Source organism: Oryx dammah, unplaced genomic scaffold (genome assembly GCF_014754425.2).
Source record: "Oryx dammah isolate SB20612 unplaced genomic scaffold, SCBI_Odam_1.1 HiC_scaffold_13, whole genome shotgun sequence".
Taxonomy (NCBI): Eukaryota; Metazoa; Chordata; class Mammalia; order Artiodactyla; family Bovidae; genus Oryx; species Oryx dammah.
In genome coordinates, this window is record NW_024070197.1 from 16,281,006 (window position 1) to 16,308,406 (window position 27,401).

Here is a 27,401-nt window from a genome sequence, read left to right on the forward strand (position 1 = left end):
AGGTGGGAGGGTGGGGGAGCCCTGGGGAAGCAGGGGGGCCCCAGGAGGAGCATGGGGGTGCAGGGGAACCCTATGGGGACGGGGTGGCAGGCCCACCTCGTTGAAGAGCAGCTCCCGCCGCTGCTGCTTGCGCAGGTCCATCTTCTTGACGGCCACCAGCCTGCCGGAGCTGCGCACGGTAGCGATGCACACGATGCCGGTGGAGCCCTCGCCAATCTTGATGAAGTTATCCAGATAGGAGCGGGGGTCGCCGGGGTCCACCACCAGCTGCAGGGCAGCCCGGAACTGCTCGTGGGACACTCGCTGGGGTTCCCGCTGCGGTGAGCGGGGGCCGGGGGGCCCGGGGGCGGGGGGCCCGGCAGGGGCGGTGAGGGCGCGGGCTGGAGGAGCCAGCTGGGGCTCAGAGGCGTGGGGGCCCAGCACTCCAGGGCTGGGGGCGCCGTGGGCTCGGGCAGGGGGCCGGGAGGAGGAGGACTGAGGGATGGCCAGGCCCCCCACCGATGGCCCATTGGGGGCCATGTTGTGAGGCTCCCCCTGCAACAGAAGAGAGAAGCGGCTGTCAGGGGAGGGACTGGGGGACAGGGACCCCGGCTGTGGGACAGACAATGGTGGTTAAGATGGAGATGGACAGTGGGCTGGGGCAGGCTGGAGTTGGGGGTGGGAACAGGGTGGGCAAGGTGACGGTCAGGGGTCCTGGGGTGGGGGAGTGGTTACCTGGGTGCCCCGGGACGGGTGGTCCGTGTCGGCCCGCGGGTACGTGTTAAAGGGCCGGCCAGCCGCCACTTTCGCCCCGCTGGCTAGACTGGCGGGTTGGTGGGGGGTGCCGACGTCGGGCCCAGAGAGGGGGCGCTTGTCCCGGGAGGACTCCTGGGGCCCTCCCGAGCCCTCCCTGGAAGACTTGGGCCTCTTGTCCGGCCCCGCCCGCCGCCTGTCTCCATTGCTGCCACCCGCCTCGCCATGACCGGCTCCCCGGCCTTGGCCGCCCGCCTTCTCTGGGGCCCCTCTGGCCGTGGCGGCCTGCTCCGCGGGCATCCCGTTTTCCTGGCGGGCACGGGCAGTTGGCGGCGGGCTGTCTCTCCGCAGGGAGTTGGAGCGCGTCACCGACATGTTCTCGAACTCGTCGAGCAGCAGCGTGAGGGCCCCATCCTTGGCGCCTTTGCTGCCCCGCACGATGGTCTGGGGTCCAGGGCAATGGCAGGGTGGGGGGCGGGCAAGGAGGAGGGGGACACAGGACGTGCATCCAACACAGGCAGACAGGACAACACAACACACAGAGACAAGACAGAGACAGGATGAAGAAATGTCACGGGTGATGGTGGGGCCGGGAGGGCGGGGCGGCCTGGGGAGGCCCACAGCCCCGCCCCCAGCACCGAGCCCGGCAGGAGGGGAGCTGTACCCCATCAGGCTGTTGCCCCCGGGCTGGGAGCATCGGTTCCCAGGATGCCCCTCGGAGAAGCACCCCCTGCCTTTTCCTTGTTCTCCAGGCTTGTGGGGGAGGGGGTCCCTGCCCTACGGGGTGCAGGGAAAGGAGGGCAGAGGCCGCGCCAGCCCATAACAAGCCCTGGAAAGCTGCAAATTACAGGATGCGGGGGCCAGGGCCCGGCTTGGCACCTCCTTCCCTGCAGCCTGGCAGGGCTGTGAGCCCTGAACACGCCCTCTGTTCCCATGGAGGCTGAGGGTGGGGTGAAGTTGAAGTGAGAAAAGGTCTGGGCCCAGAGCAGAGGGCAGGAGTGCCCGAGGGCCGGTCCCAGGTGCACCCTGACTGCCGGCACCATCCTGATCCAGCTCACTGCCTCCAGGGCTCCCCCCAGGGGCCCCCACCCACCAGCTCCAGGTACACGGGGCCTCTTAACTGCTCCTCAAACACACCAGACATACTGCAGCCTCAGGCACTGGCTGCTCATCCTGCCTGGAGACCTTCGCCCACCCCTCCCATCTGCCCGGGGCTCCTCTCCTCAGTGCGCCCCCTTCAGATCTCCGCTGCTGGCTCTCCCTGACTTCCTGTGGTCTAAAACGCCAGCCTCGAACCCTCCCTATTCCGCTCTCTTGCTTTCCTTTTCTCAGAGCACTTAGAAGCACGCATACAGCTGTCTGTGGCCTGCTCCCCAGGTGCAGTGTTCGTGAGGGTGGCTACTGGCTGCATCTAAGGCCTAGAACAGTGGCTGGTATGCAGAAGGCCCTCAATAAGTACCTGCTGAGCCCATGAGTGAGCGAGTGAGGTGGGCAGGCTGGGAAGGGGCTGCCGGCGCAGAGCACAGGCCCCAGTCCTGTGCGTCAGTCACTGGTGGGCAGGGCCATGGGCTGCCAGACATCCTGAGGCCAGCACTACCTCAAATGTGCAGAAAACTCGAGCCCCGCAAAACCCACCGACAGGCCGTGCCCTGTGGGCAGCCCCTGCCCCTGCCTCTCCTGGACCCTGGCTGCTAGTAGGGCAGCCTGGTCTTGCCCCAGGGGCCCAGTGAAACAAGGGAGACACCTGCTCAGGCTTTGGTGCTGGAATAAGAGGTCAGGAATCCCTGGGGGTTGGGGAGGATTTTTTAGAAAGTGCCTGAATGAGGGCATAACCAGCAGGCATGCAGCCACAGGGCCTGGCAGGGGGTGGAACCGAGGTGGGCTGGGTGGGGCCAGCGCCCCTCCAGTGGCCCCAGCTGATTCATCAGAAGGCAGAAACAGACTTGGATGTAAAGTCTTGCTTTTCTAGGCAGTGGCAAAGAATTCAAAGTATCCCAAGACCCTTGCCTGGGGCGCACAAACACCTCAGTGGGAGACCCTGGAGGAGAGGTCTGCCTGGGGCTCCTCCCGCCAGGCTGGGCTGGGCATGGCATCCAGGGCACCAGCGAGGATGAGTCAGCCCCGGGCCTGCTGACCAGCCCTTCCACCCCCACCCCTCGGAACAACCCAGGCTGCCCTTCCTGGTTTCCACTGCCCTCTGGGTAAAGTCTGTGCTCCAGGCCGGCTTTGCAGGCTATGGGGGCCACACCCCCTGCCCCCAGACCAGCCTCACCACAGGCCACGCCCGGGGAGCCAAGACCATGGAGACAGGAATGGGGTTAAGAGCACTGGCCTTGGAAATGGACCTTGATTCAAATACCAGCTCGGCACAGTTTGCTTAAGATGGCAGGGAAAAAACTGAAACCACCCCCCACCCCCTGCGCTTCCTGCGGGCTGTTTCCTCCACTACAAGCCCTGGCTCTCCACAATCTGCCTGAATGACGGCTCCTGTCCTCTGCCCTCAGGGCTCAGCTCAGGTGACCCTGACTCCAGGAAACTGGCCTGGACCCCAGGGATGGGTCAGACGGCCCCTCGGGCCTCTCCTGGCCCAGCTCTGACCACTGGGGCGGTCACCATGTGGGAACCAGTCTGTCTCTCTGCCTGCAATGGGAGGCCTGTCAAGACCCAGGATGAGTCTGTGGTCCTGGGGACAGGAGCACAGGGCTCAGGACAGACAAATGAGTCGGGGCTGGCGTGGGGGATCGTCAGAGGGTCAAGGTCAGCGGGGGCTTCTCAGGAGGGAAGGTGGGTTGGCGCCTGGTGAGGGATCAGTGGTGGATGGGTGAGTGACAGGTGAGGATGGGGGGTGTGGTTGGGGTGTGCCTGTTTGGCGGGCAGCAAGTGCGGGTCCAGTGTGGGGCTGAGGGCTGGGGTTACCCCACGGGGGCTGGCGCAGGTCAGGAGAGGCAGCGGCGGGCGCCAGCGTACCTTGGGGGCCCCAGGCTGGATGGAGGTGATGCAGGCGGGGTCGATGAGGGGCTTGGGCCGGCGGGCCGACTCCTCGATCAGGCTCTGCCATTGGCGGGGCAGCCCCGTGAACCTCTGCTCATGCTGGTCGAAGCCCGTGTGCACGCGGTGCTCGAAGTTAGATGGCGCCGAGATCTCGACCCGCTTCTTCTTCTTCCCGAACATGGCGCCAGGCTCTCCGCGTGGAGAGTGCAGAGTGGGGCTCCGGCCGGCAGCCTGCGGAAGGGCGCGGCTCGCCAGGACCTGCTGCTTCTCCTCCATCCTCCGTTCCTTCCGTCTCCCCACGCCCCCACCCTTTCCACAGCCTGCACCCCACCTGCAGCCCGAGGGACCCTGTGAACACTCGAGTCAGGCCCACTCAGGTAAAAAGGAGAGCGCTCCCCGTGGCTCCTTTGCTCTCAGCTCTTCCTCTGGCTCACGGTGGCTTCCGACCTCAGGGCCTCCGCCGTGGCGGCTTCCTCTGTGGGGACTGGCGCCTGACCCCCGCCCGCTTCAGGTGGCGGTCACTGCTGGCTCCTCTCCTGAACATATACCCCAGGCCCCTATCCTTCCACCCCATCTCACCGCAGGTCTAACTTCTGGAAACTACGCTGCTCAGTCTTAGGTTTGGGCTTCCCTGGTGGCTCAGACGGCAGAGAATCCGCCTGTAATGCAGGAGACGTGGGTTCGATCCCTGGGTCAGGTAGATGTCCTGGAGAAGGGAACGGCCACCTGCCCCAGTGTACCTGCCTAGGGAATCCACGGACAGAGGAGCCTGGCCGGCTACAGTCCATGGGGCACAAAGAATCGAACTCAACTGAGCGATTCACACACGCAGCCAGTCTTGTGTTTACAGTTCAGTGTTTACAACTCCCATCGCGACTCCCGGTGCCATGGGCCCGGTCTCATCTGCCCCGTTTCCCGGTGTCCCGACCCCCGTCCCAGCCCCCGCCCAACACACAGGATGTGCTCTGTGACCGGTGCCTGAGGCCGGCCACCTCTGTGCCTGCTTTCTCAGCCTGGACCGTGGGCTAGAAACGGCACGTACCTCTGGTTACTTGTTCAACACATGGTTACCAAGCCCCTGTCCGATGCGTGACTCCTAGGCAGCCTCACCAATATACTCCCTTTACAGATGAGGAGACTGAGGCTTGGCCTCACCAATATACTCCCTTTACAGATGAGGAGACTGAGGCTTGTCCTCACCAAATATACTCCCTTTAAAGATGAGGAGACTGAGGCTTGGAGGAGGCAAGTTGCTCACAGAGTGGGACAAGACCCACTTCATGAAGGATCCTAAAAGATTAAACTGCCCCTGTCCGTAGGGCCTGTGGTTTCCAGGCCAGTACTCACAACAGTACTGGCAAAGCAGCGGTAAATGCTCAATGAAAGCGAAAGTCGCTCAGTCCAACTCTTTGTGACTCCTGTCGACTGTAGCCCACCAGGCTCCTCTGTCCATGGAATTCTCCAGGCAAGAATACTGGAGTGGGTACCCATGCCCTTCGCCAGGGGGTCTTCCTGAACCTATGAAAGCTGAATTTAAAAACCGAAGGGGCTGAAGGGGACATGCGGAATGGTGGTGTCCCACACCGGGGGCCGGAGACATGAAGAGCAGGGAAACCAGATGGCCAGAGTGCAAATCTCTCTCTGCCTCCTGCTGTGTGACCCTGGGCAAATGACTTAGCCTGTCTGTGCCTCGGCTTGACCCCCGTGGGGCAGCTGCCAGGAGGATTAATGAGTTAATTAACGAGCAGGGCTCGGTGCGAGGAGGGCCCAGTCGGCATTTGTTCTTCTGATGACGAGGATGACTCCCAGCTGTGTCAGGGGCCCAGGTGCAGCCCCCCAACCCTGGTCCCACACGCATGCCCCTGGAGCCCCACAGACCTGCTTTGTTGCTGGCTGTGCTAGAAGTGCCCTTGGGCGGGTGATGTCTCCTCTTGGGGCTCTGGGTTACTCATCTGTAAAGTGGGAAGAAAACATGCTTTGCCATCAGCAACTCACTCCTTTGTGCCCAGCCTTGTGCTGGTCAGTGTAGGGACACAGTGGTGACCCAGACAGCCTCTGAAGGCCCAGGATGGTCGGGGCTGGGGTCACAGGGCGCCAGACCCAGCCTGCAGGGATGGCAGGGCAGGGATACGGGAGGCTTCCCAGAAAAGGGCTCGTGTGAACTGAGACCCGAAGGGCGAGGGGAAGTGCCCTGAGTGGGGATTTCTATCTGGCTCAGGCTGGTTCCTCAGCACCTGGCACGGTGCCCGGCACGGGGTTGGCCCCAGCGCAGTGAGTCTCGTGACCCGGTGAGGACACTCATGAGAGGATCCGTGATGTGGCCCCGGCAGCCCCTGGTCGTCCTCCCAGCTCCTTTCCCGCAGGAGCAGGGCATGAGGGCAGAGAGGCCACCATCCCCAGCCGAGAGGTGGGACCTTCGGTGGGCAGCCGTCCAGGAGAACCGGTTTGGCGACGGGAGCCCAGTGGGAGGCGGGTGGGGACCCAAGCAGCCAACCTGTCTCAACTGGCCTGGGCCTCCTGGCCAGCAGGTGGCCAGAGCCACAGCTCTGCCAGGGGAACAGACCTGGCCAGGGTCGGGGGGCCCTCTGCCCCAGCCCCTTCTCTACCCCCACCCAGCCAGGAGCCCCTTCAGTGTGGCTCCCCCATTCCAGCCCCCAGAACACTGTCCATTCACCCTCCCAGGCCTCGGGGACCCTGACCGACCCTGTTCTCCCTCCAGGCTTCTCTGCCCTCGCCTCCCTTGCAGCTCCAGCTCCTCTCCTTGTCCCTACATCCCGATTCTCCCCCATCTGCCCAGACGTGTGCCCCCCTCACCCGCCCACCCTGGTCCCACTGCCTCCTGTCTGCCCAGATTTGCCCCCGTCTGGCCTCAGGCCCAGCCTCACTCTTCACCTTGGCCTCTCTCTCTCTGCCAGCCCATCCCTGCCCCCCAGCCCGTGGCCTATGGGCCCCAAGTCAGCTCCGAGCCCTCTGCAGGACAGGATTAGCCGCATGACCCCTCACTAAACCCGGGAGAGGGAGGAGCTTAGGATCCAGATGGGGTGGGCAGGAGGCAGCCTGTTAGAGGGGCAGCCAACCCAGGATGCCCACCCGCGAGGCCCCAGGCCACCCAGCCCCCGCCCCCTGCGGCGGGTGACCGCAGAGGATGGGGAGAGAGGGGCACACCTCCGGATATTTGCCTGGGGCCACCCCTTCCCTCTGGGCGCTGCACAGAGGGCAGGACAAACAGAGGAACTGGCCGTGTTTATAGTGGCCAGGCGGGAGCCCCACCCCAGGGCAGCTCTGACCACCGCTGGCTCCCCTGACCTCTCCCATCAGTCCCCAAGCTCCTGACTCTACCGGAGCCACAGAGGGGAGGGAGAGGAGCTGCTACATGTGAAGGGAGGGGCCTGGCCAGGAGCAGCGGGGCGTCAAGGAGTGGGCGCTGGGTTCCCTGGCACGCCCAGAACTTAGGAGTCAGACAGCCCAGGGCCCGGAGGCCGGCTCTGCTGGGAGGCTGAGCCAGCCCACGGTGGAAGCACGCTGTGTGGCCCTGGGCCAGCAGCTCTGTGCCTCAGTTTCCTCTTCTGTTAGAAGAGGACCGAGACAGTACCTGCTTCCAGAAGTTCTTGCAAGCAGTCACACAGAACCCAGCGCGATGGCCTGGCCCCAGGGCTGGTGCACACAAGGGGGTGGGCGGTAGACATTGGTCACCATGTCAGTACCAGCCCTGCCGGCACCTCTGCTAAGCACTCGACCCGCAATCTGCACGCCCGACCCCGGAGGAAGGGGCCAACTTGGGCCTTGTGTTACACACAAGGAAGAGGAGGCACAGAGAGGGCACCCGCTGACCCAGGTCACACACAGCTTGGGAAGCAGAGTGGACTCAAGACACCAGGCTGGTCTAACCTGAGTCCGGGCCCCGCCAGTTCTCGGAATGATAGCAGCCGCATCTTCGGAGACACGTGTGTGCCCGGGCCTGCTCTGTGTCTAATCGCATTCCACCCTCGCCCCTAACCTGGGAGACAGGCATGCCCATTATCCCCAATTCACAGGTGGGAAGACTGAGGCCCAGCGAGGGGAACCCTAGGACTTGAACCCGGGCAGTTGGAGACTCGCCTGTCCTGTGGTTGTGCTGCTGTGTCATTATTGTCATCAACTCCCAGGCTGTCCCTGGTCTCTACCCCTTCCTCCGTCCTTCCCCTTCCTCTGTTCACCCAGACACTGCTTTTTCTCTCCTGCCCTGACGCATCCTGGCAGAGAGGGTCCCTCCTCCTCCGACCTGCCCAGGCCCCCAGTGGTAGGTGGGAGGTGGCATAATGTGGGGACCCACCCTACCGCCACCCTCCACCCCCCAGGGCTCCTCCCTCGCCTATTCCACAGGCCTTCAGCACGTCCATCTGCAGCGAGAAAGCAGTCCAAGAGCCAGTGCCAGCCACCAAACATGGTTTACCGTGACTCAGCCCCAGGACTCACACCACCACCTCCACCACCGTGGGGGTCCCTGAGCCTGCACAGACACTGATGCTGAGCTCCCTGCCTCCCAGGACTTCTGTGGAGTGGCTGACCTCACTCCCATTGTGCAGATGTGGAAACTGAGGCTCACAAAGGTGAAACCTCTTGCTACGGTCATGAAGCAGAGGTGGGCATGGAAGACAGTTGCTCCACCACAGAGTCAACATCCTTAAACTCTGGCCTGTGGCCCATGAGGTCTTGCACGATCGGCCGGTTGGCTCTCCTCCCACAGGCCCCCTCGCCCCCTCTGGCCCAGCCACCTTGGCCTCTTCACACCCTGGACTTGCCCCATTCAGGGCCTTTGTTCTGGCAGTTGGCCCCCCACCAACTCTCTTCTCACTGATCTCCACATAGCTCCCTTCCTCCCTCTCTGTCTCCGCCCAAGTCTATGCATGAATGTCCCCGTTCCTGTCCTCTTCAGGGCCCTCCCTGCTTTATTTTTCCCCACTGCAGTCTCCATGTAACTCTGTGTGTGTGGGTGAGTCTTCCGTGTCTGCTCCTACGAGAATGTCAGCTCCTGCAGGGGAGCAGGGCCGGGCCTCTGTCAAGCTCCCCACTGTGCCCCAGTGCCTACAACGCGGTGTGGCAGGCACTCGAGGAACATCTGGTGAGTGAACAGTTCACCTGAACCCGCTCTGCGGCGCCCCTGCTCACACACCTCAGGCTCTGCCTGGGGTCTCTCTCTGGCGGAGAAAGGCCTGGAACGCAGAGGCAGAGGGTGAAGCTGTGACCCCAGCGACGTGGAACACGGGAGGCAGGGTGCAGCTTGCAGCCACCGACCCGGGCAGAGAAGCCTCTGAAGCTCACTGCTCACCGCTCCCTCAATGCAGACATGTTGATCCTACGCTAAAATGTTTATTTCAATTAAAGAAACCCCAAAACTTGTGAATGATTTCACACGTGGGATGGGCAGTTTCCGACCTGTCCGAGCAAAACCTTCCCATTTTCCAGTCACCCCCTGCGTTCACAGGCTCTGCCCGCTGACCTTCCATGAGAAAAAAATGGCACCACTCTGCGGCTCCCCGCACCAGGGAAATGAGTGCCCGTGGAGGAGCCAGGTCCGCGAGTGTGATCGCGCGCTCGGAAGTGTGTTGTGTACACATGTGTGTGTGTGCGCGCAGACTTCCTTTCCTCCTGCCCTGCCTGCAGTCCCAAATAAAACTTCCCCCACCCCACAGGGCAATGGAGGGTGCTGACTCGGCCAGGGCCCTGAGGCCCTGAGGCCCGAGCAGAGGACGCAGCAGGGGCCACAGCCGCCCTTTCCTAGTCACTGAATGAAACTAGAGCAGGAAGCGGGAGAAGGAGACGCGCTCACCGGCCCCCTCACCCTTCTGCCATCATCTGCACCCACCGGCTCCAGAAGCCCCCTGGCTGCCTGCCTCCCTGCACTGTGCTCTGACGCTGGACGGGGGTCTGGCAGGCTCTCACGGTCCCCCTGAAACCCCAGACCATTCCCCCTCACACCTCTGCTCAGCTCTTGCTGCCCATCCACGTGCCCACCCCCCCTCCCCCCCATTCTCCCCCTGCCTAGTCCTTGCAGGGAATCCTCAGGTACCCTGTCCCCAGACCCCGCCTCAAGCTTTGGGACTGACATGTGCCCAAGCTCTCTCCTTGGCAGACACCTGCTCTCCCCACAAAGGGGCCATCACACCCACCCGCCATCTATTCCATCATCCTTGTCGGTGAGAGGTGAGCTCTGCCAGGCCCGGGGCAGGGCCCACAGCAGAGGCCAGGAGAGCCAGGGATGTCCCTGCCCTTGCCAAGCTCACATTCGAGGGGAAAGGAGACAGCTCACAGCAAGATACACCAGAAAGCCAGCTAGTGAGTCAGATGGTGAGTGCTGAGAAGAAAAAGAGCAGGGGTCAGCTGGGTGTGCAGGGTGAGGGGACGTGGGGATCTTCAGTGAAGCGCTGAGGCAGGGCCTCGCAGAGGAGGTCGCACTAGAGCAGGGTGGGGAGAGGAGTGGGTGCCTGGGGCAGGAGGACCCTGGCCGCGAGAACAGCCAGTGCAAAGGCCTGGGGCCGCAGTGTGCTTTAGCCAAAGAGCAGAGCGGAGGCCGAGTGGCCGGGGCGGGGTGGGGGGCACGGGGAGGACTCAGCTCTTACCTGCGTGAGATGGAGCCGCAGGAAGGCTATGAGCAGGACAGGAGCAGGGAGGCCCGGAGGAGGATGCGTGAAGCTAGCAGGAAGAGGGTGGATGGGACACGTGGGGCCTGCGGAGGCAGGAGCAGTGGGCAGGCTCTGGGCATGCTGGACAGGTCGAGAAGGTGGGAGGCTTTGGTCTGGTCTTGCCCATGGCTGCATCCCCCCAGAGCCTGGCACCTGATCCGTTCTTTCCCAGCCCTTAGCATCACCTAACGTGTCACATGGTCACGATCGTGTCAGTTGTCTTCCCGCTAAGTCAGTGGCTCGGCGTGGGCAGGAACCATGTTCCGGCTGTTATAGCTGCGTCCCAGTAACAGGGTTCTGCCCTGTGTGGTTACTGGGTGGGTGGAGGGGATACACGGGTTTCAGCGCTGACTTTGACCACGCTAAACCCTCTGGGCAGTTCCTGGGTATACGGGTGGAGAGGCCTTCCTCTCCTGTTTCCCAAACTAGGAAACTGAGGCCCAGGGACGGGAAGTCCCTGCCAGGGCTGCCCAGCGCCTGAGCAGAAAAGTGTCCACTCTGCCCCCTGGAGAAGACCTGTCACTGCCCCCTTAGCCTCCTGCCTCCCAGCAACCCTGGCTCCTGCCAAAGCTTCTGCTCCAGATGCAAGACCTAGAGGTATATGGGATGAGAACACGCACAAGAGACAGCTCAGCCTCCGATGACCAGGACCAAGATCAGAGAGGCTGCGTGGTTAGGAGGGAATCTGAAGAAAACAAAACCCTCCACCGGGATGAGACTCCCCACTGGGACTGAGCAGGACCCTACCCACCCCGGGACCTCACCTCCTCCCCACACTTCGCCCCTGCCACACGAGCCCCTCCTTTCCAGGCCTAGACGTGTGGAGCTTGCTCCAGCCTCAGGGCCTTGGTGCCCACTGCACCCTTGGCCCACAGCTGCGCGGCTCACCCTTCCTCGCTCATCAGGTCTTAGTGCAAACACATTCCCTGACCCCCTGACAAAATTTGCACCCCAGCTTTATACGTCTCCATGGCATTTATTACCATCTGGCATTTTATACACCGGTCGATCATAAGTCCTGCCTCCTGACCCTGCCCCCAGCAGGGGAGCAGTGGCTCCCCAAGAACAGGGGCCTTCGTCTGTCCTGTTCTCGCTGCACCCCGGCAGCTGGAGCGGGGCCTGGCGCACAGCAGGCACCGGCAATACCTGTGCTGTGACTGAGTGATGCCATTGCCGCCATGATGAGGCTGGACCCCGGGAGGAGCAGGGCAGAGGGTTAGACAGGAGTCCCCAAGCCCTGTCCACACCTCCTGCAAGTCTGACTTTGACGCCTGCAAAGGAACTGGGCCTCCTTAGAGTCTGAGTCTGGCTATTTAGCAAATAATCTCGTGTTTGTTCCGAACACAAGAGGTGCCCGGCTGTGAGCCTACTTCCCCAGGCCCTCCCACCACACAGCCTAGGCAGGGAATTTGAGCAAGTGGCAGTAAATCTCGGCGAGAGGCACATCACACAGGGGGTATGCCGCCAGAGATCTGTGAGTCCCCACGATGGGTGAAATCCCACAAAAAGACACAGATCCGGGGCCACCCTGGCCTGGGGGAGCAGGGCCTGGAGCTGGCCAGGCGGGGAGCGAGGGGCAGCCTGCTCTCCATGTTCTGGCCACACTGCAGGCCTCTGCCCACAAGAACTCTGAGGGCAGCTGGTGAGGAAGAGTGGACACCCAGGCTTGTGGCTGCTCTACCACCGTCAAGCTGTGGGCCGGGAACTCGTGACTCTGGGCCTCTATGTCCTTGTCTGCAAACTGGGGGTCATGACGGTTCCTCTCTCCCCTGGGGGAGTTTGAATGATCGAAAGAGATGACCTGGCAAAGCATTCAGAGCAGTGCCTGGCGCCAAGTGGGTCCTCACTACTACAGGCTGACTGTGGTTATTAGCGCTGCTGCTCTTTCCACACAAATAAAGGAACAGCTGAAGGAAAGAGGGTCCCCAAAGCAGGTCCCCAGAGCAGGGTCCCCCAGAGCAAGGTCCCCAGAGCAGGGGCCCCTGAGCAGGGTCCCCCAGAGCAGGGCCCCCAGAGCAGGGCCCCCAGAGCAGGGGCCCCCAGAGCAGGGGCCCCGAGCAGGACCCCCAGAGCAAGGTCCTCCAGAGCAGGGCCCCCGGAGCAGACATGCCAGTCCTCCTGTCTCTGTTAAGACGCTCCCTCTCTAGGGCTGGGATGGGGCAGTGCAATGGGCCCCCTTTATGTTCCGAGGACCGGTCTGCCTCTCCCGCTAGACTGTGTCCCCCCGGAGGGCAGGCCCTGGGGCCATCTCGGCCACCCTGCCCAGCACAGGTTGGGGCACAGCTCAGAGAATGTGGCTGGATGAAGAGACGGTGCTCCGAGCGCTCCGGGAGGCCAGGTGGCTCCTGTGGCAGCCCAGGCTTGGCCCCCTGCCACCCGCCCCCTGGCCAGGCTCCACGGGGCACAGACACAAAGGGCGCTGTTGGAGTCCCTCAGCCCCCCAGGGAGGGGAATGGATGCCATGACAAACCTGAGAGTGTGGGCGAGCCCCCGGAGACTGGGGAAATCAGATTGAGACTTCATTCGTTCCTCCCCCGAGGTGGGGCAGGAAGGAGGGAGGGGGCAGGAGGCAGAAAAGAGGCTCCAGAGGCCTCCCCGGCCCCCCTTACGCAAGTCCTTCCTCCCTGCCCCACAGACACACATGCACCCCCAAGATACAGAGCACACGAGGCCGCGCCACAGTGCACAGAAGCTGACACAGACACACAGCATGGGCGTCCAGCCACACAACCCCAGACCACAGGAACACACACTCTTGTCACACGGCAAAGCCCCTAAGACAGGACAGCGGGAGCTGGGCGCAGGAAGGGCTGGCCTGCCCTGAGCCTCAGCTCCTGCCTCGGGAACGCGGGCCCAGCAAGTGGCCGGAGCCGACTGTGTGGCGTCAGTGGGAGAAGGTGGGGAGCAGTCTTAAGAGGGGCCTGGCTCAGAGGAAGCCCTGAGAACGGAGGGTCGCAACACTGGGGACCCACGGTCGGGACCTCAAGAAGTTAAGGACCCAGAAGCCCTTCCACAAACAGTGTAAAGAGCCATACACTCCAAAGATGCAAGGGCTCCGGAGAGACCCAGAGACGCTTACAAAGATCCTGAGGGAAGCCGACGACACAATCCCAGACACTCTGTGACGGCTGGACTCACCTAGGAAGGCAGACCCCAAGACCCCATCCACCTAGGAGCCCTCCTGATACAGAGGGAGACCATGGGAACCACACACAGTGGGCAACGAGACCTGCCACAGACCCGGGCACACACACCACCAAGTCCGCGGTCACCCAGTGACCCCTCGGAACCACCCCCATGCAAACCAGACCCCAAGAACACACTCCCACAGAGACGCTCAGGGGAGGGGTATGTGTGGAGGGGGAACCTGTGCTGAGACCTGGGCTAAATCCCAGCGCACAGACACCTGCCATCTCCGCCTGAAACACACACGTGACCCCGCCCTTGGCCCCAATGAAGGTGTGGCCCCTCACATGCGCTCAGGTGGCTGCCCTCCCCCACACCCAGGCGGCCCGCCCTCTCCTCCTCAGCTCACCTCCACCATCCTTGGCCCTCCCTCGGGCCTGGGCTGCCCACAGTGGGACAGGCCAGCAGACAGGGGGCTCCCAGCTGAAACCAAGCAGGGAGCCGGGATCGAGGGGTTCCCCTGGCCCACCGAGGAGAGCCGGCTAGCCTCTGTGCCCCAGCCGCCCTGGCAGCGGCTGGCAACTCGGCCCTGCCCTGGCAGGAGTTGAGCTTGGCTGTGGCTCTAACTCCCGGGAGGGGGAGGGTGGAGGGCGGGGGAGGAGGGAGGCGGGGCTGAGCCTGGAAAGCCTGGGCCACGTGGCCCACAACTGTCCCCGTGGAGGGGAGGGGACCCAACCACTGCCCTTGCTCAGGCAGGGTCACTCTCCCACCACACACGCACGCCCCCATCTCACATCCAGGCCAGGCGAGGTGCTAGGGGAACAGAGGCTACACAGCCCAGGCCAGCTAGGTGTGAAATACCGGCCAGGGCTGCGGTGCGGGACAGGGCGCCAGGGCGTAAGCGTCCTCTCTGATGGGGAGGGTGGCGGGAGATCTGGGGCTTGCTGTGTCCCCTGACACCCAGGCTGCGATTCTAGCAAGAGCTCCAGAGGGCACAGTGACCGGGGCGCTCCTGCTCCGCCGCCCTTGCCCATCAGGATGAACTTGAGACTTGCAGGCTCACCAGGGGAGGTCACGGTGACCCCCCCTCATTGCCATATCTAGGTGTGAGGCGGGCTGGAAGACCATGACGGCGATGAGGAGAGAGAAAGGTGGAGACGGCCAGGACTTGTGCGTGCTGTGCTGGCTGGCTGGCCAGGATGTAATTAACCCTTCCGAAAATAAGTGGCCTGACTTTCTGGAGAACCTCCTCTGGGCTGGGGCGTGCTCTTAGCATGCATAAAGTCGTTTTAGCTCAGCACTGCCCTAAACGGGCGGGTACTTTATCAGGCTGTTTTATCATGTGGACCAGGAGGCCTGACTGGCCTGGAAACCCTATCTACCCCTTCTGTTCACCACCTGCCCACTAAGCCTGGGGCTTCCAGCTGAGCCTGGGGCCGCAGGGCAGGTCTCAGGGCCCCTCCCCAGGTCCCAGGCTACCTACCCCCTCCCCCGGCAGCGTGAAGCACCTGTCAGGCAGCCACCCAGACAGGAGCCAAATGGGGCGGGTCCCCAAACCGGACCGGCTGGTTTGGGCTCTGGTGAGGGAGGCGGTCAAGACTGAGTAGGTCTGACCAGCCAGGGAAACTAGGTCCCATGGGAAGGGACAGAGGAGGGGAGGGAAGGAGGGGGCACCCCTCCTCCAAAAGGAAGTCTCCCTGGAGACAAGGGGTCCTCCTGGGGACAAGCCTCAGGGGCAAGGAGAGGTCCCTTCAAGAACCTCTCACAGGGACTTCCCTGGTGGTCCAGAGGTTAAGACTCCATGCTCCCCGTGCAGGGGGGCACTGGTTCGATTCCTGGTCAGGGAACTAGAGGCCACATGTCGAAACTAAGAGTCTGCATGCCACAACTAACACCTGGAACAGCTAAAGGGGGAGGAGAAAAGAGTCTCTCACGCCAGAACAGATCTTCATAACAAAAGTTTTAAAACATACTCCCAAAGAGAGACTAAACTAACGAACCCCCATAAGATCCATCACTCAGATTCTCAGCCATCAAGTTCTGCCATATTTAGGCTTCATCGCTCCCCTCCCTTTCTTTCCCTTCTCTCTGGCTCAGTCTCTGTCTCTTTATAACATGGAACACAGTTCAAAAGCCAGTGGCACCGAAGGGTAAACACTGACAGGTCGGCGCCCTCCTGCTTGGCCCCGGCTCGGCCGTGGAGTCACCTCTACTGGAGATTCTACTGTCTTCTCAAAGCCTATGCATACCTGTGTGAGTGTGCATGTATGTGCACACATGCACACACAGATGCTTTTGCACTTAAAAAAAAAAAGTCATAAACGGCAGCACACCACATACGCCACCGCACTTTGCTTTTCTCAAGGCCGTTCCTTGGCTCCTCTGCGCCGCGGGCACCAGGAGGCGTTTGGCAGCGACCGGTGGAGGTGAAGACAGGCTGGGGACCTGGCGTGCTCTCCCGGGCCCACCCCCAGGGGCACACACGGGGAGGTGCACACGGCGCAGTCTGAATCGGCGAGAGACTGGCAACACCACCAACGCTCGCCCACAGCAGGCGGATCCGCTGGCCCCACAGCCAGGTGTGGACGGACATCAAACACGATATCAAACAGAAGCAGCGAAACAAACCCAATACATCCTAGGACTTTGTTCAGAAACAGTTCAAAATCAGGTAAAATGAAATATGCCCCTTAGGGATGCACACAGCGGGGGCAAAACCAAAGAGAAAAGGGAGGGAGCCACTGCCTCAAAGTCAGGGACGGGCTGCCTCCAGGGGCGGGGGCGGGGGCTGGCACCATCTGTTACTTCAGCTGGAGGAAGTGGTTACGTGGGTCTTCCCCTTGGAGTAATTGGTCATACTGTACATTTCTACTTTATGCACTTTCCACATGTAGGCTAACCGTGATTTTAAACGAAAAAAATAGATATGTCTAATGATCTTTCCAGGCTTCCATCTCTGCAAAGCACAGCCCTGCTGCTTTAGCAGCTGCGTGCATGGGCCACGATGCCTTGAGCCAGTCCCCACAGGGCCAGGTCAGTGCTCTTACACATTGTGCAGCAGTGAAAACCGTGGGCAGAAGTCACTTCCCAGGTGTGCCAGCATGTCGGTGGGCCAAGTGCCTACCAGCAGGACTGCCGGGCAAAGCACAGCACTGCCAAGCTGCCACTCTCAGCCCTTCCCTTGGCCTCAGGCCCAGGGTGTTGTCACACCCTCCCATCTTCCCCACTCAGACAGGTGAAGTCTGGCCCCTCTTGGCCTTGTTTTCATCCACCTTTTGGTGCTTAGTAATTGCTGGCTTCCCAGATGGGGCAGCACCTGGGAAGAATCTGCCTGCCAATGCAGGAGACTCAGGTTTGATCCCTGAGTTGGGAAGATCCCCTGGAGAAGGCAATGGCACCCACCCCAGTATTCTTGCCTGGGATACCCCATGGACAGAGGAGCCTGGTGGCCCACAGTTTACGGGGTCACAGAGAGTCAGACACAACTTAGCGACTGAGCAAGCACACAGGCACTCAGTAATTGCGCATCCTTTTAAATTTGTAGAAGTCACCAGAACTCCTTTTCTGCTAACAGTCTCTTCAAAGCCTTTGCCTCCTACATGCCACATGACGTAGACAGAAATGAAAAAAAGAAAAAAAGGTTGATTTTGGGACTTCCCTGGTAGTCCAGTGGTTAAGCCTCCGCACTTTCACTACAGGGGGTTCAAGCCCTGGTTGGGGAACTAAATTTCCACACGCCACACAGCGTGGCCCAAAAAAAAAAAAAAAAAGCCTTTGTCTGTTTTTCTGTGAGGGTCAAGATCTTTGTACACCTACCCCAGCTCCCAGCTCTTCCCACCTCTCCACCCTCGTTTCTCCACCACCACCCCCAATCATGGGTTCTGTCTTGCATTCACGTATTTTGTCAACAGAAACAGAACATGTGTCCACCATGTGCCGTCCAGGCTGGGACAGAGGTGCAGCATGGTCCCTGCCCCCTGGGGCTTACAGTCCAGGACCACTCAGTGAAATGTGAAATTCCAGCTGAGAGGGTGGCTGGAGGGATGAGAGCACACTGGCGCTGAGCTGGAGCAGGGCAGGAGCCAGGCCACCAGGGGAGTCAGGGAGCCAAGGCAAGCGCTGAGGAGGGCCTGCACCTGGAAGACATAACTCTGGCTGCGGCCTGAGTGGACGTGGGGACAGGTGACGAGACCGAAGCACGGCTCTGGGCAACTGGTGAAGGCAGCCACGGCCGGGCATGGAGAGAGGGCCCCAGACCAGAGGTGTGTCTGCCCACAACGTGCAACTCCTGTCGATGAGTCACATGTGGGGGCCGAGGGCAAGGCAGGCGCCAAGGGCAACTCTGAAAGTCGGTAAGTCACACTGCTGTCTTTCACACAAGGCTGCGCCAGAGGGGCTCCAAAAATGCCAGGCCCCAGAACTACTCAATTGTGGAAGAGATGAATAAAGCCCGAAGACTCACTTTCCCTGATGGTAAGGCCAGGGGTACAACCACAGTAATCAAGACAGTGGGGAAAAACACAGAGGTCAGTGAATGGAATAAAGAATCCAAACAAAGACCCAAAGAAATACACCCAGCTGGTTTTTAAAACACTGATTTTTTTTTTCATTGTGGTAAAATATACCTTGTCTGTTCTTCAGTTGCTAAGTTGTGTCTGACTCTTTGTGACCCCATGGACTTTAGCATGCCAGGCTTTCCTGTCCTTCACTATTCCCCAGAGTTTGCTCAAACTCATGTCCATTGAGTTGGTGATGCCATCCAACCAGTTCATCCTCTGTCATCCCCTTCCCTCCTGTCTTCAATCTTTTCCAGCATTACTATCTTTTCCAATGAGTCGGCTCTTCTTATCAGGTGGCCAAAGTACCGGAGCTTCAGCTTCAGCATCAGTCCTTCCAATGAATATTCAGGACTGATTTCCTTTGGATGGACTGGTGTGATCTCCTTGCAGTTCAAGGGACTCTCAAGAATCTTCTCCAGCATCATAATTTGAAAGCATCAATTCTTCGATGGTCCAACTCTCACATCTATACACGACTATTGGTTAAACCATAGCTTTGACTATATGGACCTTTGTCAGCAAAGTGATGTCTCTGCTTTTTAATATGCTGCTAGGTTTATCATAGCTTTCTTTCCAAGGAGCAAACGTCTTCTAATTTCATGGCTGCAGTCATTGTCTGCAGTGATTTTGGAGCCCAAGAAAATAAAATCTATCACTGTTTCCACTTTTCCCATCTATTTGCCATGAAGTGATGGACCAGATGCCATGATTTTAGTTTTTTGAATGCTGAGTTTTAAGCCAGCTTTTTCACACTCCTCTTTCACCCTTAACAAGAGGCTCTTAAGTTCCTCTTTGCTTTCTGCCATTAGAGTGGTATCATCTGCATATATGAGGCTGTTGATATTTCTCCCAGCAATCTTGATTCCAGCTGTGATTCATCCAGCCTGGCTTTTTGCATGATGCTATATATAAGTTAAATAAGCAGGGTAACAACATACAGCCTTGTCGTACTCCTTTCTCAATTTTGAACCAGTCCATTGTTCCATGTCCAGTTCTAACTGTTGCTTCTTGACCCGCATACAGGTTTCTCAGGAGACAAGTCAGGTGGTCTGGTATTTCCATCTCTTTAAGAATTTTCCAGTTTGTTGTGATCCACACAGTCAAAGGCTTTAGCGTAGTCAATGAAGCAGAAGTAGATGTTTTTCTGCAATTCTCTTGCTTTCTCTATGATCCAAGGGCTTCCCTGGTGGCTTAGACAGTAAAGAATCCACCCACAATGTTGGAGACCTGGGTTCAATCCCTGGGTTGGGACGATCCCAAGGAGGAGGGCATGGCAACCCACTCAAGTATTCTTGCCTCAAGAATCCCATGGACAGAGAAGCCTGGCGGGCTACAGTCCATGGGGTCATGAAGAGTCAGACACGACTGAGCGACTAAGCACATACATACTTTATGATCCAACGGATGTTGGCAATTTGATTTCTGGTTCCTCTGCCTTTTCTAAACCCAGCTGGTACATCTGGAATTTCTCAGTTCACACGCTGCTGAAGCCTAGCTTGAAGGATTCTGAGCATTACCTTGCTAGCATGTGAAATGAGCACAATTGTATGGTAGTTGAAACATTCTTTGGCATTGCCCCTCTTTGGGATTGGACTGAAAACTGACCGTTTCCAATCTTGCGGCCACCACTGAGTTTTCCAAATGTGCTGACATACTGAGTGCAGCACTTTAACAGCATCATCTTTCAGGACCTGAAATAGCTCAGCTGGAATTCCATAACTTCCACTAGCTTTGTTTGTAGTAGTACTTACTATAAGGTCCACCTGACTTCACACTCTAGGATGTCTGGCTCTGGTAAGTGACTATCAGGGTCATCCAGGTCATTAAGATCTTTTTTGTACAGTTCTTCTGTGTATTCTTGCCACCTCTTCTTAATATCTTCTGCTTCTGTTAGGTCCATACTGATTCGGTCCTTTATTGTGCCCATCTTTGCAAGAAATGCTCCCTTGGTATCTCTAATTTTTTTGAAGAGATCTCTAGTTTTTCCCATTGTGTTGTTTTTCTCTATTTCTTTGCACTGATCACTGAGAAGGCTTTCTTATCTCTCCTTGCTATTCTCTGGAACTCTGCATTCAGTTGGGTGTATCTTTCCCTTTCTCCTTTGCTTTTAGCTTCTCGTCTTTTTTCAGCTAGTTGTAAGGCCTCCCCAGACAACCACTTTGCCTTCTTGCATTTCCTTTTCTTGGGGATGGTTTTGGTTACTGCTGCCTATACAGTATACATAACGACTTCCCTGGTGGCTCAGATGGTAAAGAATCTGCCTGCAATGCAGGAGACCCTGGGCCAGGAAGATCCCCTGGAGAAGAAAATGGCTACCCACTCCACTATTCTTGCCCACAGAATACCATGGACAGAGGAGCCTGGCTGGCTACAGTCCTTAGGGTTGCAGAGTCAGACATGGCGGAGTTACTATGTATCTATCTATGATTGTAACCAGCCTTAATCCTAGAGTGTGAACTACAGGAGCACTGACCGCATTCCCAATGCTGTGCGACCCCCACTGTGACTCACGCTCCAAACTTCGTCCTCATCCCCAGCAAAGACCCTGTGCCCGCGGACGCTAGCTCACCACTCCCTCCTTCCCCCGGCCCCTGGCAACCCCTATTCTACTTTCCTTCTCTATGAATCTGCCTGTTCTTTGCAGAATATATAAGTGGACTCTAACAATATCTTTCCCGTGTGTGGCTTATTTCACTAAGCATAATGTTTTAAGGTCCATCCATTTTGTAGTATGCATGTAAACCCCATTCCTTTTTATGGCTAAATAATATTCCATTGCATGTATACACCAAATTTCGTTTACCCATTCATCTGCTGGACGCCTGGGTTGTTTCCACTTTTAAGCTATTGTGAATAAAGCAACTATGAACATTAAAGTGTACAAATACCTGTTCAAGTCTCTGCTTTCAGTTCTTTGGATATGTCTCTAGGAGTCGAATTGCTGGGTCATATGGTAGTTCTATATTTAACCTTTTGAGAAATGACCAAACTGTTTCCCACAGCAGCTGCACCATTTCGCATCTCCAATAGCAATCCACGAGGGCTCCAATTTCTCTATCTCCTCACCAACACGTTAGTTTTCTTTTTTCTTTTTTAAGATAATAGCTGTCCTGGTAGGTGCGAAGATGTATCTCATTGCTGTAATTTATTTTTGACAAAGAACTATAAGTAATTCAATGGAGGAAAAACAGCATTTTCAACAAACAGTACTGGAACAACGGGACATCCATATGCTAAAAACAAGAACCTTTATCTGAACTTCGGACTTATACAAACCTTAACAAAACTTTTAGAAAACAAACCAACACATCTGCACGATCTAGGCCTAAGCACAGGATTCTTAGACTGGATACCAAAGGCACGACCCATAAAAGAAAAAATTATTAAAGTAGACCTCATCAAAATTAAAAACTTCTGGTGGATTTCCCTGGTGGTCCAGTGGTTAAGAAGCCGCCTTCCAGTGAAGGGACATGGGTTCAATCCCTGGTTGGGGAACTAAGATCCTATATGCTGTGGGGCAACTAAGCCCAAGCACCCCAACTAGAGACCACACGTCACAACTACTGAGCCTCGCACACTAGAGCCTACGCTTTACAACGAGAAGCCTGCAAGTAGGGAAGCCCCCAGTCTAATCTGCAAGTAGGGAAGCCCCCAGTCTTATCTGCAAGCAGAGAAGCCCCGTGTGTAAGGCCATACCGCCCTGAATGCACCTGATCTCGTCTGGTCTCAGAAGCTAAGCAGGGTTGGGCCTGGTGAGTACTCGGATGGGAGAAGCCCCTGTGTCCCATACTAGAGAAAAGCCTATGTGCTTCAATGAACACCCAGAGCAGCCAAAATTTAAAAAATAATAACAAAAAAAAATTTTTTTTTTTAATTAAGAACTTCTGGTCTGCAAAAGTCCATGTAAAGAATATAAAAAAGTAACAGATTTGGGGGAAAATATTTGCAAGCCACATACCTGACAAAGGACTAATATTTCGAAGACATAAAGAATTCTCAATGCTCAACAGTAAAAGAACCCAAACAATCCAATTAGCAAATGGGCAGAAGACATGAAGATGATTCACCAGAGAGGATACACAGATGGCAGACAGGCTCATGAAAGGATGTCTGACAGCATTAGCCATTAGAGAAATACAAATTAAAGCCACAGAGAAGTATCATTACATGCTCATTAGAATAGCTAAAATAAAAAATAGTGATAACACCAAATGCTGGCAAGGACGCAGAGAAATTTATCACTCATTCGCTGCTGGTGGGGATGTAAAGTTGTACAGCCATCCTAAAAAATAGTTTGGCAGTTTCTTTAAACACGCATCCACCTACATGCCAGCAGCTGCACTTCTGGGTATCTGTCCCAGAAAAAACGAAAATTTACATTCACACAAAAACCTGTATGAGATTGTTAACAGCAGCTTCATTTCTAACAGCCAAAAACTGGAAACACCCCAGATGCCCCTCAGTGAGTGAATGGTTCAATAAACTATGGCACATCCACTACTCAGCAAAAAAAACGAACCAACTGTTGACATAGGCGACAACCGGGATGAATCTCCAGAGAACCATGCTGAGTGAAAAAAATGCCAACACCCAAAGGTTACGTACATACGATCCTATTTACACAACACTGTTGAAATGACATAATTTAAAAAATGGGGAACAAACAGATGAGTGGCTGCCTGGAGTGAGGGGCAGAGCAGGGACGGGATGCGGCTGTAAAAAGGGCACGGGGGATCCTTGTGATGGAGTCTTCTCCATCCTGACTGTATCTGTGACAACATCCTGGTTGTGATCTTGTACTGATTCTAATTTTGCAAAATGTTACTACTGAAGGGAGCTGGCTAAAGGGTACAGGGGCTCTCCCTGTGTTGCTTCTCACACCTCCAGATTAAAGCACAATGATCTCAAAATGAAAAACTTCATGAAAAAATACTAATATTGTCATTCAGTCTCTAAATCATGTCTGACTCTTTGCAACACCATGGACTGCAGCATGCCAGGCTTCCCTGTCCTTCATCAATCATTTCCTGGAGTTTGCTCAAACTCATGTCCATTGAGTCAGTGATGCCATCCAACCGTCTCGTCCTCTGTCACCACCTTCTCCTCCTGCCCCCAATCTTTCCCAGCATCAGGGTCTTTTCCAATGAGTTGGCTCTTCATATCACTTGGCCAAGGTATTGGAGCTTCAACTTCAGCATTCAATCCTTCCAATGAATATTCAGGGTTGATTTCCTTTAGGATTGACCGGTTTGATCTCCTTGCTGTCCAAGGGACTCTCAAGAAGTCTTTTCCAGCAACACAGTTCGAAAGCATCAATTTGTTGGTGCTCAGCCTTCTTTATGGTCCAACTCTCACATCTATACATGACTACTAATAATTTATTAAAAATTTCAGACCCTTTCCTATCTTAGAACACGCTGTTCATTTTCCTTGGAGCACACAGGCTTCCACACACTGACTCCTCTTACAGCCCTCAGCTCCGATGTCTCCTCCTCCAGGAAGCTTTCCCTGATTTCCCAGGCTGGAGCCAGGGCTTATCTCAGTCCTCAGGGCTTCCCCCACCAAAGCCATGACACGGGGGCCTGCGCTTTGCTCAAGGTCACTCTGGGGCTGTCACTGCCTGGTGCCGTGTCTATCACTGGATATGAGGGCAGGGTCGTGGCGGGGAGACAGGTCAGAGGAGGAGCGCAGTGATTATCTACAAAGTGCGAGAGAGCGCGGCACAGGCAGTGATATTGACAGCTAACACTTGTTAGAGAGATTTCTATGTGCTAGATCTGTTCTGAGAGCTTTACATGGATGAAATAACCCGTACAACCACCCCATTTTACAAATGGGGAAACTGAGGCCGCCGGGGGTGGTGGTGGAGGAGGGATGAGGGAGGAGCTATCAGCCCAAGGTCACCCAGCTAGCAGGTCGCAGAGCTGGGAAGCAAACCCACGCCTCCAAATCAGGGCTTTTGATAGGCTCACTATCCACAAAGTTCTCCAGGAAAGGCTGGATGAGACCAGCTGAAGGGGAAAGCCAAGGGGCAGGGGGCCAGGGGAAGAGACCCTGCTGCCTCCTCCCTAGTTCCTAGTCCATTCCCACATGGAGCGGGGGGCAGGCTCACCCTCCTCCATGGAAGGCCCCTTCTGTGGAACTGACATACCCAGAATGGTACCAGAACCCCCTTCCCACCTAACAGGCATCTGGGAAGGCCTCTTCCATGTCAAGGGCCTGTAACCGAATCCCATTTATCAACCTGGGAAGCCGGCAGTGCCCTCCATGGAGAGGCGTGCCCACCAAGTCTCTTCAGTCATGTCCGACTCTTTTGTGACCCCATGAACGGCAGCCCGCCAGGCTTCGCTGCCCATGGATTCTCCAGGCAGGAACACTGGAGTGGGTTGCCATGTCCTCCTCCAGGGGATCTTCCCAGCCCAGGGATCGAACCTGTGTCTCTTATGTCTCCTGGAGTGGTGTCAAACCCGGGGAGTGGGGTGGGGGAGGGGGGATGGTGGCAAGCCGAGAGGAGCCCCCAGGCGCCCTCCTGAGGCTCCCCCAGGGCAGGGCTGCCTTCATCTGGCTGTGGGAGGGGCTTCCCTCTGACACGCGCTGGGGAGCATTCCTACTGGCAGGCGACTTCATCACTCCACTAGAGAAGTCTTCAGAGCACAATACTGAGAGAAGCTGCAGCTGAGCAGGGAACCATTTACATCCAGTTTTCAAACCTGCAGCACGATACGATTCGGATACTGTTCAGGGAAGCAACGAGGAATCACAGCGAGGCCGGGGTACCTGCGGGGGGGGGGGACCCTGGGGACTCTAACCTCGGCAAGTGTGTTTCCTCTCTTAGTTGGGCAACAGGCCCAGGGGAGGCCATCAGGCGGCTCTCTGATCCCTCTCACACACAGTCTCTTTTGCTCGCTCCCCGTCCATCTGTCTCTAACACATACACACTCTCTCCCTCCACCCACCCCCCAAGGCTGTAACTGGTCCAGGGATCAGAGCAACGGCTCTCCTTGGTCCCGTGCAACTCTCAGGAATGTGCTGTGTGACTCAGGGAGCTCACACCGGGGCTCTGTGACAACCCAGAGGGGTGGGATGGGGTGGGAGGCTCGGGAGGGAAGGGACACATTTGTACCTATGGCTGAGGCTTGTTGGCGTATGGCAGAAACCAGCGTTTCCCTGGTGGCTCAGATGGTCAAGAATCCACCTACAACGCAGGAGACCCCGGCTCCTTGGGCCAGGAAGATCCGCCTGGACAAGGGAATGGCGACCCACTCCAGTCTTCTTGCCTGGAGAACTCCATGGACAGAGGAGCCTGGCGGGCTACAGTCCATGGGGTTGCAAAGAGTCGGACACGACTGAGCGACTAACGCACACACACATAGCAGAAACCAACACAATATTGTAAAGCAATTATTCTTCAATTAAAAATAAATTTAAAAAACAGGAAAGAACCAGGATTCCATGGCAGGTCTGACCCAGGCCAGAGCCACTCACTTAACCATGTTTACACTCTCATTCGGCCATGCACTCAGCAACTCTTGATCATACACTCCGTGTATGCCAGGCATTGTGTTAGGCACTGGGGACACAGTGAATCCGACAGTCCCTCCTTCCTGGAGATGACATGCTAGTGACTGAGGGAGATAAGATAACATAAAAGCAAACAAAAAAAGTACATGACCAGTGGGAGAGGGGGCAGAGCACGGGGCGTGTGTGGGGCACAGGGTGTCTAGGGGGTGGGGGTCCCTAAGCAGGAGCAGGGGGGAGTGAGGGACCCACGTGGGGAAATGCTTTCAGGGAAGAAGGAACCCCAACTGCAAGCACGTTCCAGAATGCCTGAGGCTGGCCCAGGAGGCCTGTGTGGCAGGGAGGGAGGGAGGGTGTGAGGGGAGAGTGGCGAGGCTGAGGTCAAACAGAGTCTACACTGAATGCAGAAGAAGAGCTGCTCGGAGCCCAGACCTCCTGACCACAGCCCTCCCGGAGGTGCAGCTGCCCTACCACCATCATGTTATGTTGGGAGGAGGAAGCAGGTGGGGGGATGGAAAGCTTCCTGGGGGCCCAGCTGGCCAAGGGCAGAGCTGGGGCAGGAGCCCCTAAAGATAAGCAGAAGGGAGGGTGAAGAATGAGGGTGGGGGAGAGGGATGGCTCTCATCTGGGGGCCTCTGGTCCCAGAAGAGTGGGAGCCCAAGGCTACGGTTCGTGAAGAAGGCTCACTGGAAGAAAGGGGCTCAGCACAGCCCTGTGCCCCCAGACCCCGGTCGCCCGTTCTGCTGTACTGCTTACCAGCCTCACTAAGAGCAACTTAAGAATTTCCATTTTAATCCACTCAGTTGCAAAAAAAAAAAAAAAAAAAGAAACTACTTCAAAATAGTCAGCCAGACATGAAGGTTGGCCTGAATTCCTACAAAGCACCATCTATGAAGTAGCGGAACCCGAATCCAATCGCGCCTCTAGACCTAAGGCCCAACATACAGGAAGCACAGGGGACAGAGGAACCCGTGAAATGACACCACGAGGATGCCCCGGTGAGACCCAGACCGTGGGAAGCTCCAGAGGACAGAGGATCAGGGCTTTTGATAGGTCAATGACCCAATCAGCGGGCACAGCAAAGAACCTACAGACGACAGAAGACTTCAGGGGCCTGTTGACCAAACGCAGAGCAGACCTTGTCCAGGTGCCAAGTCAAACACACACGCTGGAAAAAACGACGATAAGACAACTGGGGAAATGCGAGGCTATTCAGAAAGTATTGGTTCTTTTTCTCCTGTGACCACGGTATCGTGTGTGGGGGTGTGTTTAAAGACTCCTTGTCTCTTACATGCAAAAAATCTGAGATATTTATGGCTGCAGTATACCGATGTTTAAGAACTGCATCCAAAGAATCAGGGAGGTGGGGGTGGGGTACAGATGAAAAAGCCAGGTGGTGACAGATAACTGCTGAAGCTGGGGCGGGGGCCGTGAGGAGGGCGGCAGGCCATTGTTCAAAAGAACGTGTGGACACTTCCATCATACAGAGGTTTTAAACGTTTTGCAAAAGGGAATGTGACCTAGTCAGGACAGTGACGAATTCGTGGGTCGCTCACCTTGTGAGCCTTAATTACTAAATCCAAACACGTATCCTGCCTCTAGTAACTGTAACAGACCTCATGGCAGTAGTAGCTATAATGACATGATGGTGTGACCTAGTCAGAACAGTGGCGACTTCGTGGGTCGCTCACCTTGTGGACACGTATCCTGCCTCTAGTAACTGTAACAGACCTCACGGCAGTAGCAGCTGTAACGATGGCAGACCTGGGCCTAGAGTCGCTCTAAATGGGAACCAGTGCAGAGACACCCGGGG

The 27,401-nt window shown here is 57.0% G+C and overlaps 1 protein-coding gene across 4 annotated transcripts in view; it reads right to left on the reverse strand.

Annotated features, from left to right (window-relative positions):
- The window catches only part of PAK4 (p21 (RAC1) activated kinase 4), a 47,342-nt gene that overhangs the window by 5,694 nt on the left and 14,247 nt on the right, over positions 1–27,401 (reverse strand). The window contains exons 1-5 of one of the 4 annotated variants that reach the window (XM_040252712.1): positions 13,921–14,107; positions 5,602–5,675; positions 3,700–3,954; positions 715–1,176; positions 97–534 (exon numbers count right to left, since the gene is read on the reverse strand). In XM_040252712.1, the coding sequence (XP_040108646.1) occupies positions 97–534; positions 715–1,176; positions 3,700–3,903 (1,104 nt within the window). In that variant the 5' untranslated portion in view covers positions 3,904–3,954; positions 5,602–5,675; positions 13,921–14,107. Of the gene's footprint in view, positions 1–96; positions 535–714; positions 3,955–5,601; positions 5,676–10,322; positions 10,553–13,920; positions 14,108–27,401 lie in introns of those variants that run through there. The other 3 variants (XM_040252713.1, XM_040252711.1, XM_040252714.1) reach the window with 3 other exon arrangements.